Source organism: Ranitomeya imitator, chromosome 2, assembly GCF_032444005.1.
Source record: "Ranitomeya imitator isolate aRanImi1 chromosome 2, aRanImi1.pri, whole genome shotgun sequence".
Classification (NCBI taxonomy): Eukaryota; Metazoa; Chordata; class Amphibia; order Anura; family Dendrobatidae; genus Ranitomeya; species Ranitomeya imitator.
The window spans coordinates 483,836,153-483,849,816 of record NC_091283.1 but is presented as its reverse complement, the minus strand read 5'-3'; the positions used below and the strand labels follow the sequence as shown (position 1 = coordinate 483,849,816).

The following is a 13,664-nucleotide window of genomic DNA, read 5'->3' as shown; positions in this document are numbered from 1 at the left end:
TTTTTTCTTTTTGGGACACATGGATCATTTCTATAGCGGTATGTTGGTTTTGCAAGCCTGCGAGAAAACCACGCAGTACGGATGCCATACGGATTACATACGGAGGATGCCATGCGCAAAAAACGCTGACACACCCTGCCTACGGAGGAGCTACGGACCACTATTTTCGGGACGTTTCAGCGTATTACAGCCGTAATATATGGACCGTATTTTCATACGCTGAGTGTGAAGCCGGCCTTATAGTCAGACAAAAAGTTTTTCAATTCTTGTTTGTTTGAGGGATTTTCATCCATTCTTTCCTGGAAATTTCTTCCAGTTCTATGAGATTTCTTTGTCGTCTTGCATGCACTGCTATTTTGGAGGTCTAGACACAGATTTTCAATGATTTTCATATCAGGGGAACATAAGGGCCATTGTAAAACCTTCAACTTGTGCCTTAAGTTAGTCTGTTCTGGATTTTGACATATGCTTAGGATTATCCATTTTTTACAGATGGTGTTCTGTTTGCATCAAGAATTTGTTGAAATTTCATTAAATCCCCAAATTATGATTGATCCACCCCCATGCTTACTAGTTGACGAGATGTTCTTTTCCTAAAATTCTGTGCCTTTTTAGTTCACACATACCTTTGATCTTTGTGGTCAAAGAGTTCTATTTTAACCTCATCAGTCCACAGGACTTGCTTCCAAAATGCATCAGGCTTGTTTAGATGTTTTGCATACTTCTGATACTGAATTTTATGGTGAGAGCGCAGGAGAGGTTTTCTTCTGATGACTCTTCCATGAAGGCCAGACTTGTGCATGTGTCGATGAACAGTAGAACAATTCACTACATCTTCCAGAGCGTGCTACATCTTTCTGAAGGTCTTTAGCAGTCAAGCGGTGATTCTGATTTGACTTTCTAGCAATCCCACAAGCAGCTCTCACTGAAATTTTGCTTGGTCTTCCAGACCTTATTTTGACCTCCACTGTTCCTACTAATGGCCATTTCTTAATTTCATTTTGAACTGAAGAAAGGGCAACTTGAAAATGCTTTGCTATCTTATAGCCTTCTCCTGCTTTGTGGGACTGCACCATTTTCATTTTGGTAGGCAGCTGCTTAGAAGAACCCATGACTGCTGTTTTTTGGTACAAGGTTTGAGGAGGCTGGGTTTTTATAAAGCTAGGAAATTTGCATCACCTGGCCTTGGCATTTCCGAACTAAGAAGGTAAACAATTTCAAAAACCTGACCTGCACATCCAAACATAGACTAAGTGTGAACAGGTGCTGAACCTAGAGTCGCCAACTCGTATACAGTTAAGTAAATAAGGCAGCACACTGCAGCGCTAAAACATGCAAACTTGAAAACACGAAATTTGAACTGCATCTCTCTTATACCAGGTCCTAAACTTGCCTTACCTCGCTGAGAATAAACGTCTCCATCTGAAAGGGTACATGTGAAACCTCTTCTTAGACTAAAATTCTCTCTCTCTCTGTGGAGGGGTATTGGACCTGCTGTAATTAAAACACCTGAAGCTAGGAGGCGGAGTGCACGATCAGAAGGCTAGAGAATACAAGCGAGGTAAGGCAAGTTTAGGACCTGGTATAAGAGAGATGCGGGCTCCAGCAGTGAACCCGCATCAAAGCCGGGACATGTCAGCTGTTTTGTACAGCAGACATGTGCCCGCAATAGCGGCGGGTGGAATAGCGATCCACCTGCCGCTATTAACTAGATAAATGCCGCTGTCAAATTGACAGCAGCATTTAACTAGCTCTTCCGGCCATCGGGCAGGAAATGCGCACATCGCTGACTCCAGTCGCATGATCGGGGGTCAGCGATGCGTCGGCATGACAACCAGAGGTTTCCTGAAGACCTCGATGGTTGTTGATGCCAGATTGCTGTGAGCGCCAACCTGTGGTCGGTGCTCATAACAATGCCGTAATTCAGCTACATAGGAGCGATCTGAGCATCGCTCCTATGTAGCAGAGCCGATCAGGCTATGCCAGCTTCTAGCCTCCCATGGAGACTATTGAAGCATGACAAAAGTAAATAAATAAGAAAAAAGTTTTAAAAAAATATGAAAAAAATAAAAATAAAAGTTCAAATCACACCCCTTTCGCCCCCTGATCTATCAATAAAAAGGAAAAAAAATTCTAAACGTCAGAATTACTTTTTTTGGTGGCCACGACAGTGGATTAAAATGCAATAACGGTCGATCAAAAGAACAGATCTGCACCAAAATTTCACCATTAAAAATGTCAGCTTGGAACACAAAAAATAAGCCCTCACCCGACCCCAGATCACAAAAATTGGAGAAGCTACGCATAACGGAAAATTGCGCAATTTTTTTTTTAATTTTTATTTTGCAAAGTTTGGAATTTTGTTTACCACTTACCGTATATACTCGAGTATAAGCCGAGATTTTCAGCCCAAATTTTTGGGCTGAAAGTGCCCCCCTCGGCTTATACTCGAGTCACGGTAGCGGTGGGGTCGGCAGGTGAGGGGCTGAGGGCGCTGGGGTATACTTACCTAGTCCCAGCGATCCTCGCGCTGTCCCTGCCGTCCCACGGGCTTCGGCGCTGCAGTTTCTTCCTCTCTTCAGCGGTCACGTGGGACCGCTCATTACAGAAATGAATAAGCGGCTCCACCTCCCATAGGGGCGGAGCCGCTTATTCATTTCTCTAATCAGCGGTGCCGGTGACCGCTGATAGAGAAAGAAGCTGCGGCACCGAAGACAGGAGGGGACAGCGCGAGGATCGCCAGGACTAGGTGAGTATAGCATATTCACCTGTCCTCGTTCCAGCCGCCGGGCGTCGCTCCATCTTCCCGGCCGGCGCCTCCATCTTCCCGGCGTCTCTGCTCTCTGACTGTTCAGGCAGAGGGCGCGATGACGCATATAGTGTGCGCGGCGCCCTCTGCCTGATCAGTCAGAGCAGAGACGCCGGGAAGATGGAGGCGCCGGAACGAGACGCCGGGAGCTGCAATCAAGGGAGGTGAGTATGTGTTTTTTTTTCTTTATTGCGGCAGCGGCGGCACAAATTTATGTGGAACATCTATGGGGCACAGTGAACGGTGCAGAGCACCGTATATGGCACAGCACAGCTATGGGGCACAGTGAACGGTGCAGAGCACCGTATATGGCACAGCACAGCTATGTATGGGGCACAGTGAACGGTGCAGAGCACCGTATATGGCACAGCACAGCTATGGGGCACAGTGAACGGTGCAGAGCACCGTATATGGCACAGCACAGCTATGTATGGGGCACAGTGAACGGTGCAGAGCACCGTATATGGCACAGCACAGCTATGGGGCACAGTGAACGGTGCAGAGCACCGTATATGGCACAGCACAGCTATGTATGGGGCACAGTGAACGGTGCAGAGCACCGTATATGGCACAGCACAGCTATGGGGCACAGTGAACGGTGCAGAGCACCGTATATGGCACAGCACAGCTATGTATGGGGCACAGTGAACGGTGCAGAGCACCGTATATGGCACAGCACAGCTATGGGGCACAGTGAACGGTGCAGAGCACCGTATATGGCACAGCACAGCTATGGGGCACAGTGAACGGTGCAGAGCACCGTATATGGCACAGCTATGGGGCACAGTGAACGGTGCAGAGCACCGTATATGGCACATCTATGGGGCACAATGAACGGTGCAGAGCACTATATGGTTCACACCTATGGGGAAATATGAACGGTGCAGAGCACTATATGGCACAGCTATGGGGAAATAATGATCTATTTTTATTTTTGAAATTCACCGGTAAATGCTGCATTTCCACCCTAGGCTTATACTCGAGTCAATAAGTTTTCCCAGTTTTTTGTGGCAAAATTAGGGGGGTCGGCTTATACTCGGGTCGGCTTATACTCGAGTATATACGGTAGATAAAAAATAGCCTGGACATGTTTGGTGTCTATAAACTCGTAATGAGAATGGAGAATCATAATGGCAGGTCAGTTTTATCATTTAGTGAACCTAGCAAAAAAGCCAAACAAAAGTGTAGGATTGCACCTTTTTTTTTTTGCAATTTCACCTCACTCGGATTTTTTTCCCCCCATTTTCTAGTACACGACATGCTAAAACCAATGTCATTCAAAAGTACAACTCGTCCCGCAAGAAAATAAGCCCTCACGTGGCCATATTGATGGAAAAATTAAGTTATGACTCTGGAAAGAAGGGGAGCGAAAAACGAAAACGCAAAACTGAAAAAAGCTGGGGTCATTAAGGGGTTAAGACCTGAAATCTTGGTCAAAGCTGTCTGAGCACACAAATCTCCAAGGGTGCTCAAAATTTTGCATTGGCCCATTCTCCTTTTTATAATTTTGTAAGTGTAAAAGATGGACATTCTAAAAAAGTAATATCAGCACTTCACGCTAACATGTTACCTCATCCACTGGGATGGTGCGCACACTAATGTACAGGAAATTAAATTACGGCACCTACCCATACATAAAAAAAATTCAGAAGATTTTGTTCCAGGTATGTGGTTTGTTCCAGAGTGATAGTGAATGGCACACTTCTGTAACAGGCAGTCATGTAATATTTTTCCCTATGTATATTCCAGGGCAACTGCAGGCTCTGTGGTCCATCCCTTAACATGGCAACAGTGGACTGAAAGAACTCCAGACTAGTTGTAGATAAATCTCACCAGAGACCCCTTCCATAAAGAACCCGCATGCTTCGTCCAGAAAAATTGACATTAACCCAGAATTAATTTTGGCCAATGTTGACAGAGGGTCTACACATCGTTACACATGGGTACGCCGTACAAGAAAGCCATTCCATATCAGGCTTCTCAGATTTCAGGTCCTTCCGATCACATCTGGCCATGAAGCACACAGGGGGGAGCGTCACCACAGCCAGAGGGCTAGAAGGTAGAAAATCTGATATGAACAGGATAAATGCAGCCCCTATGGCCACGGCCCTCTGAAATACTGGTTATGGGACCTGGTTCCTTTCCAAACAGGAAAAGGTAAAAACACGCACCCGGCATCACACAATCAGCAGAAAGCAAAAGGTTAAAGAAAAAAATAAAAATAAAAGAAAAATGAAGCATTGGAGGGCGAACAAATAATATGGACCGGTCTCCATCAGAACCTTAGCTATCTGACAGTTGAAATTGTGACATTTTTGGCATATCCATTGGCTTCATTTGGGTTTGTATGAAGAAAAATTTTTTTTTATGCATTTGTTATAAGCATTTAGATGGCGTTCTGTAATTTTAACTCCCCCTGACCTTTTTTTCCCCCCACACACTTTTACACTCCTGTAAAAGATATTTCACATACGTATTCAATCCGTGTTTTCCAAGGACAGAACATGTACTTATTATACAAACAAACAACAACAGGTTCTCAACACTTAATCTGAGTGCATCATAATGTAGGAGCAGAGACCCAGATCCCAGCAATGTTTCATTTACGGGGCTGCGTGCTGAAATTGTGATCACAGATTTATCAGCAGGAGATCATCACTAGAGGACTAGCAAACCTCTACCATGTAGCCCTCCTTATTCATGAGCTTGTATAACCACACAGCCTCTACTGATTGGCAGCTTTCTGTGTACACTGTGCATAGGCAGAAAGCTGACAGTGATGTGGGCGGGGTTATACAGGGTTCAGCTTTCAGAGAACTGCGAGATTTGCAACATAGAACAGTGATTTTATCAAAACTGCAACAATCAGCCAAGTAAGACACATCGCTGGAATCAGGGTCTCTGCCCCTACATTATGCTGCTCTCAGATGGGATAGCAAAAATTGTTGACAGATTCCCTTGGAACTCCCAGATTTCCCATTGGAAAACAGCTGCCACGCTGATATGGAGAGCAATCTCAAACTACCGCACTGTGTAGATGTCGATAATGTGTGCAAAACTGTAAAGCGCTGCGGAATATATTAGCGCTATATAAAAATAATGATTATTATTATTATTATGTGCCGTCTTTTCACTCAAAGAATAGGCAGGTCACTTCTTTTAGCTTCTTCAAGCTGCCAGCTGTTTCCTGAGGAGTTTTTTTTTAAAGCAAAAACTCAGCGCCATCTATAAAACGCAGTGTGCACATACCCCAAAAGACGCAGCTTTTCCCCAAATGTGACATGCAGAAGCTACAAATGCTGATGGAGATCCATCGATAATAGGCAATACTAATGTGTTCACTTACAAGTGCAAATATATTTGGCGCACCTCACTAAATAAGAAACCTTTCCAATTCTGCGTTCACACCTGCATTTTGCAATTTCCGTTTTTTTGTGGAGAAGAAGAAGAAGAAGAATTTGTGGAAAATGGATCCGATACATAAATGGGTGAAGCTGGCACCAGAAAAGCCTCAATGACTAGAATGAAACGGTCTAGTTTTTGCTATTGGGTTGGTCATTTTATTGGAAGAACTAATGCATTTTATAGATTATGGACACCATAAACGAATCTAGACGGACCTCATTATAGTCAACGGGATCCTTCAGATGCTGTTGCATCCGTTATGTACCAGACCCATTCCTGGCGTGAATGGTGTTTCTACTCAAAATGGGGGGGGGGGGGGTATGCACCTACAAATATTCTCAATTCACGTCATGCCACATGACGTAAAACAGAACACAGCCTTTACAACATCTGGGATGGCGAGCGCACAACCCTCAGACATGCTGCTAATAAAACTACAGCAAAAACAGCACAAAGAGAAATGCAACAAATGAATAGGGCTAAACTGCTTCATCCACAAGCACATGCCAGGTGCAAAGACATCATATAAGTCCCACGTGTGAATTATGCCCTATAAATCCATCACTGAGCCCACAAAGATGGAGAAGTAAATGGCTTTATGGTTTACGGTTAATATGTAGCTTACCAGGAGGAAAAAGGGGATTTACTGCACTACAGTCTGCTCCACCTGCAGCTCTCTAGTACTCACCTATGTGCTGGAGACCTCTGCAGCCTGTCTCTGAACGTTTTGGTGGCCCCTCTTTGCTGCCCTTCAAGGAGGGTCTCCCCAGCTGGATCCTCAGGGTGGATGTGTAGCTCATGGTCCTGGAGGCTCCTGTCTTCTCCTGGCTGCCTGGAGTGTCACCACAACTCTCTGAGGAACTAGTTGTGAGGGCACAGTGGCTGGGAACCCTCACCACCAATCACTACACACAGCAGAAGAAACAGGGCCGAGCCCAGCAGAAGCTTCATCCCCAGGGGCAGCCCTGTTCCACATGTTGTCATAGACATACCAACCTGTCATATTCCATGGCTTCATGCCAGGCAACAGACTCCAAGATCAGATTACACCTGGTCACCCCAGTACCAGGGAACTAGGGACAGATTACACTCATTTATAGTTGGCACAGTTGCCAACATTTTAGTACAATTTCCAGGAAAAAGCGGCTGAACTCACATGGGTATAATAAGGACACAACTGTAACGCCCGGACCACCATTGTCATGGGACCGCATGTCCATTAGGCTCATCATGGACTCTCTATCTGGGATGCCAACTTTACTTTTTATTTTTTGGGGGACAGTTCATCAAAAAAAAAAAAAAAATCACGTACAGATATTTTGTACCTCTAGGCTATGTGCACACGCTGTGCACATGCTGCGGAAAAAAAAACGCGCGGAAACGCAGCGGTTTACAATCCGCAGCATGTCACTTCTTACTGCGGAATCCGCAGCGGTTTTACACCTGCTCCAATAGAAAACTGCAGATGTAAAACCGCATCGGTTTTGCATTGCGGTTTTCCAAAATCCGCTGCGGAAAAATCCGCAGTCCTCCAGGATACGTGTGCACATACCCTTAGGCTATTATGATATAAGTGATTCACGTCTGCGGCCCTTATTTCTGATATGAAGACCTGAGCTGCAGCATTCACTGTAAAATTTATGATAATTACACTCAATGATCTGTATAACTTTTCAGCCTCAAAAAACAAACAAACCATAAACAGGAGTGTCATAAATTTTATTTTTGCAGATAGGGCAAAAAAGTTCCCTATTTTCACGGACTGTCCTGGAATTTCCGGACGATTGGCAACCCAGCTACGATGCACCGATATAGGGAATGTCCTATATGCTGTAGAGATTTAACACTAGGCTGGTGTGATGAATCTGCCCCTCCTGAGGCCACTGTTACATCAGAGGGATCACGTAATGTGGTTTCCTCGCCTGCATCAACGTGACGATCAGCAGCCCCTGGGGACACACAAGGTCAGCTTGGCACAGATTTACACTGACCCCTCTGTCCCAGAGGCACAGGAAACGAGAGGATGTGGCTCATGTAGTCACTGACGTGACACCACACTCGCTCACAACCCTGACAGGCCGCTTTCATCAGGACCAGTGAAACAGAACCTCATCAGCCCGATGTAACAGGCCAGATTAACTCCCCCCCCACCACCACCACCACCACCACCACCACCACCACCACCACCACCACCCAGAATATACCCGGAGTATAAATTGGACTAGGCCAGTTTATACCCCTCTGGGCAAGAATATACCACAGCTGCTGTAGATCAGATTTTTAATGCTTTTGAGAACCATTGAGTGATATACTTTATAACGGGCCCCAGTCCGTGCACAGGGGCCCCAGGCAGCACACAGGGGCCCCAGGCATGGCACAGGATTAAGTAATATACTCAAGAAAGGGGCCTCAGACGTCGCATAGGGGCTCCCACACAGCGCACGGGGGGCAGAGACAGCGCTCAGGGGCCCTGTCTCTCCCCCTTGCGCGCTGTCTGGGGTCCCATGCACTGTCTCTGCCCCTCTGCACTACCTGGGCCCCCCTGCGCTGCCTGGGCCACTGTGTGCTGCCTGGGGCCCTGTGCACTGCCTGGGGCCCATGCATGCTGGCTGGGGCCCTGTGCACTGCCTGGGGCCCCCCCCATGTGCTGCCTGGGGCCACTGTGCGCTGCCTGGGACCCCGTTCGCTGTCTCTGCCCCCCCAAGTTCTACCTAGGGCCCCGTGTTCAGCCTGGGACCATGTGTGCTGCCTGGGGCCCCATTATTGAGTACAGTGGGGCAAAAAAGTATTTAGTCAGTCAGCAATAGTGCAAGTTCCACCACTTAAAAAGATGAGAGGCGTCTGTAATTTACATCATAGGTAGACGTCAACTATGGGAGACAAACTGAGAAAAAAAAATCCAGAAAATCACATTGTCTGTTTTTTTAACATTTTATTTGCATATTATGGTGGAAAATAAGTATTTGGTCAGAAACAAAATTTCATCTCAATACTTTGTAATATATCCTTTGTTGGCAATGACAGAGGTCAAACGTTTTCTGTAAGTCTTCACAAGGTTGCCACACACTGTTGTTGGTATGTTTGCCCATTCCTCCATGCAGATCTCCTCTAGAGCAGTGATGTTTTTGGCTTTTCGCTTGGCAACACGGACTTTCAACTCCCTCCAAAGGTTTTCTATAGGGTTGAGATCTGGAGACTGGCTAGGCCACTCCAGGACCTTGAAATGCTTCTTACGAAGCCACTCCTTCGTTGCCCTGGCGGTGTGCTTTGGATCATTGTCATGTTGAAAGACCCAGCCACGTTTCATCTTCAATGCCCTTGCTGATGGAAGGAGGTTTGCACTCAAAATCTCACGATACATGGCCCCATTCATTCTTTCATGTACCCGGATCAGTCGTCCTGGCCCCTTTGCAGAGAAACAGCCCCAAAGCATGATGTTTCCACCACCATGCTTTACAGTAGGTATGGCGTTTGATGGATGCAACTCAGTATTCTTTTTCCTCCAAACACGACAAGTTGTGTTTCTACCAAACAGTTCCAGTTTGGTTTCATCAGACCATAGGACATTCTTCCAAAACTCCTCTGGATCATCCAAATGCTTTCTAGCAAACTTCAGACGGGCCAGGACATGTACTGGCTTAAGCAGTGGGACACGTCTGGCACTGCAGGATCTGAGTCCATGGTGGCGTAGTGTGTTACTTATGGTAGGCCTTGTTACATTGGTCCCAGCTCTCTGCAGTTCATTCACTAGGTCCCCCCGCGTGGTTCTTGGATTTTTGCTCACCGTTCTTGTGATCATTCTGACCCCACGGGGTGGGATTTTGCGTGGAGCCCCAGATCGAGGGAGATTATCAGTGGTCTTGTATGTCTTCCATTTTCTAATTATTGCTCCCACTGTTGATTTCTTCACTCCAAGCTGGTTGGCTATTGCAGATTCAGTCTTCCCAGCCTGGTGCAGGGCTACAATTTTGTTTCTGGTGTCCTTTGACAGCTCTTTGGTCTTCACCATAGTGGAGTTTGGAGTCAGGACTGTTTGAGGGTGTGCACAGGTGTCTTTTTATACTGATAACAAGTTTAAACAGGTGCCATTACTACAGGTAATGAGTGGAGGAAAGAGGAGACTCTTAAAGAAGAAGTTACAGGTCTGTGAGAGCCAGAAATCTTGATTGTTTGTTTCTGACAAAATACTTATTTTCCACCATAATATGCAAATAAATTGTTAAAAAAACAGACAATGTGATTTTCTGGATTTTTTTTTCTCAGTTTGTCTCCCATAGTTGAGGTCTACCTATGATGTAAATTACAGACACCTCTCATCTTTTTAAGTGGTGGAACTTGCACTATTGCTGACTGACTAAATACTTTTTTGCCCCACTGTATATCACTCAAAGGTTCTCAAATGCCTGAAAAATCTGATCTACAGCAGCTGGGGTATATGCTGGCCTAGGCCACTTTAACCCCAGGTACATTCTGGGTGCGGGGGAAGGGCCTGGTTAATCTGGCCTGTTACATCGGTACTGCCACCAGTTCCTCATTCGATATAAAGCCGATCTATTAACAGGATTATATTAGCCCAGAAACCAGCCCCGGTAGTTAAAACCAAGAACACTTGTGTACTCTTGGATCGAGGCAAAAAAGCAGCTAAAGGTTAAATTGTATATTTTAATCACCTTAAGAGCACACTAGACAGTACACTATATACACAACAGTCAGATATGCAAATACAGGTGAAGTACTAAAGATTTAAGCAGATAATACAAAAGTCATATCGGCTTGATGTTCGGCCGTTGGATGCAGATAGGCACATGGGAGGTGTAGGGGCCAGCTATTTTTGTTTTTTCCAACACGCTGTGTGACCTCCCTTGGCAGAGAACAAAGGCTCACTTTGTTGCACGTACACTTAACCCCTTAGTCAGTCACTCCTTTCCCCACCCCATAGGATGACCCTACTCTCCCTCCCACTTGCTTTGGCATCTGAAACTCCGAAACCCAAGATGGATTATAACTTCTCTATGGAAGGCCATAGGGCGGTGGTTTTGGCACCATCGGATCCAGCCAAGCCCCCTTTGTACTTGGAGTCCAAATACTGCTTTGCTACCTGGCGTCTACTAGCTGTTCTACAACAGGGGTGCTAGAACGGATTGAGACCCTGGAAGGCGTTCGGCATGTGGCTAGGATGCACGATAATTCCATATTCTCCTTAAATAATAATCTTTATTTTTATATAGCACTAACATATTCCGTAGCGCTTTACAGTTTTGCACACATTATCATAGAATTTCGATTGTGAGCCCCATTAGTATGTCTTTGGAATGTGGGAGGAAACCAGAGTACCCGGAGGAAACCCACGCAAACACGGAGAGAACATACAAACTCTTTGCAGATGTTGTCCTTAGTGGGGTTTGAACCCAGGACCCCAGCGTTGAAAGGCTGCTGTGCTAACCACTGCGCCACCGTGCTGCCCATAAATCTCTTTATAAAATCCTATCTGACTGGACAAAGCAGTTACACAGTGTGGGCTCTACAGGCTGCCATCTTATATGATCTTTGATACCTGCTGGTGTGGCTGGACCACATGCTAAGCCAGGTGTCCTGTTAGAACTACACACACTGAAGGAGGATTGTTAGCTGTCATTAAATCCCCCCCATATCCTTCACACTGGGCTTCTATGGAGACTTCAGCCAGGTCATGCAGCAAAAGATCGCTGTATGTCACTTCTACATCGCAGCACAGGGCAAGCAAATGGGAGTAACCCAACAAGCAAGACATAAGAAATCCAGTAAATGGGGTCACATGGTAAGAGGCAAGTAGAAAAAAAAAAATCTGCTTTATGCTACAATATAGCAGCAGCACCTGCTTAAGGGCCTAGGCTCTGCTCACACCTGCATTATTGTTTCCAGATTTGTTTCACTATTGGAACTGAATATAGAAATTAAGAAGGTTCCAGATGCTCCGCTTCACTGTCCCTGTGGGTGCCAGGCAGACCCCATGGACCACCACGGGATCGGTGCAAATTACCGGACAGAATAGCAAGAATAGCAAAGCGTGCTTTACTGTTTTGCCCAGTAGTTTTATCCGGTCTGCATCAAAGCCTTCAACACAGATGTGAGCAGAGCTAAACTCTGAAGTGTGTGCGATCTTGTTCACATACAGTTTTAAAAGGGGTTATCCAGACTCATGCTATATCCTGTCAATATGCCAGGAATGTCTTAAGTGTTCAGTAGATGTGGGATCACTACTGACATTTGCATATATTTCGAGCACTGGGCCCTGTCTTAAGTCAGAATTTGGAGGGCCGCATTTGTGCCGCCAACTCTCAGTTCCTGTTTATATGGTAGGTCCAAGAATTGCTGCACGCACACCCACCTCTCCTTTCCTAACAGAATGCAACAGAGCCCTGTTCTTGAGATAGATGGCATCCCAGCATTCTTTTGGAAATGCATGGCATATCCTAACAATATGTCAAGTATCCCAGATAAGAACGCCCCTTTGGGCTCATGTGTAAGGGTATGGATATGCTGCTCATGTGTAAGGGTATGGATATGCTGCCCATGTTTCCCTCTGAAGAAACAAGTTTTATTACTAAAATGTGTTGTGTAATGTAAAATGTCATATATAGTGTAATATATAAGGTTATGTGAATTAGTAATGTGTGTAGTTTGACCATAGGGATAGTTAGAGTTAATATTTGGAACTAGCCCAGAGTGAGAGGGGCCAAGTTACAGGGAAAGTGACAGTTTCCTATCAAGTCAGATAGGGCCTGGAGTGCATAGTGAGTGGACCAAAAGATGAGCAGTGCCATATTCTGGGGTGACCAAGTGAGACTAGACTGAAGACCAGGGTTACTAAAAGGCAGAGTGACAGTCTGGAAATGGGTCCTAGGAGAGGACGCCTAGCCACGAGATCCTGAGCTTATAATGCTAGAAGGATTTGGGCCTAAAACAGGTTGGAGTACGTGGAAATGAACAAAATGTCCCCGGCGGGAGTTCCAGTGCGTCACCATTACTGGAAAGAGGACACGGAACTGCAAAGAAAATATATTTCACTTGTTAATCAGGACTGTAGTGTTGAAACTGGGTTCTAATGAAGTAGTGAGAAACAGTGGCCACAGAAGCTACTATGGAATACGACAGAAGGAAACGGTGGAAAATGCTTAGAGTTGTAAAGGAAACGTCCATAAGACTGTACCCGCTATTGATTGTTTATAATCTTTACCAAGTTGACGTTCAGTGAAGAGTGGTTTTGTTTTTTTGACTGGTGGTCTCCTTCATTGAACTTTGAAACAAGTGGTCCTGGCAAACCCGCAACATCGGTTATATGTGGCCTGCACAGGCGTAGCAAAAGTCCACAGGACCTCAACTTTAATGTATTGTGCCGCAAGAGTACTTCAGCCACTGCTATTTATTGCGCCACGTTACACATGTGCAGCGCCCCAGAATCCTGGTCGTT

At 45.7% G+C, this 13,664-nt stretch overlaps 1 protein-coding gene across 1 annotated transcript in view; it reads right to left on the bottom strand.

Annotated features, from left to right (window-relative positions):
• LOC138664568 (myosin light chain kinase, smooth muscle-like) overlaps window positions 1-7,123 on the bottom strand; it is a 63,453-nt gene extending 56,330 nt beyond the window's left edge. The window contains exon 1 of the mRNA XM_069751373.1: window positions 6,903-7,123. Coding sequence (XP_069607474.1) covers window positions 6,903-7,014 — 112 coding nt within the window. The 5' untranslated portion in view covers window positions 7,015-7,123. The remainder of the gene's footprint in view (window positions 1-6,902) is intronic.
• Between the last annotated feature and the right edge of the window lie 6,541 nt (window positions 7,124-13,664).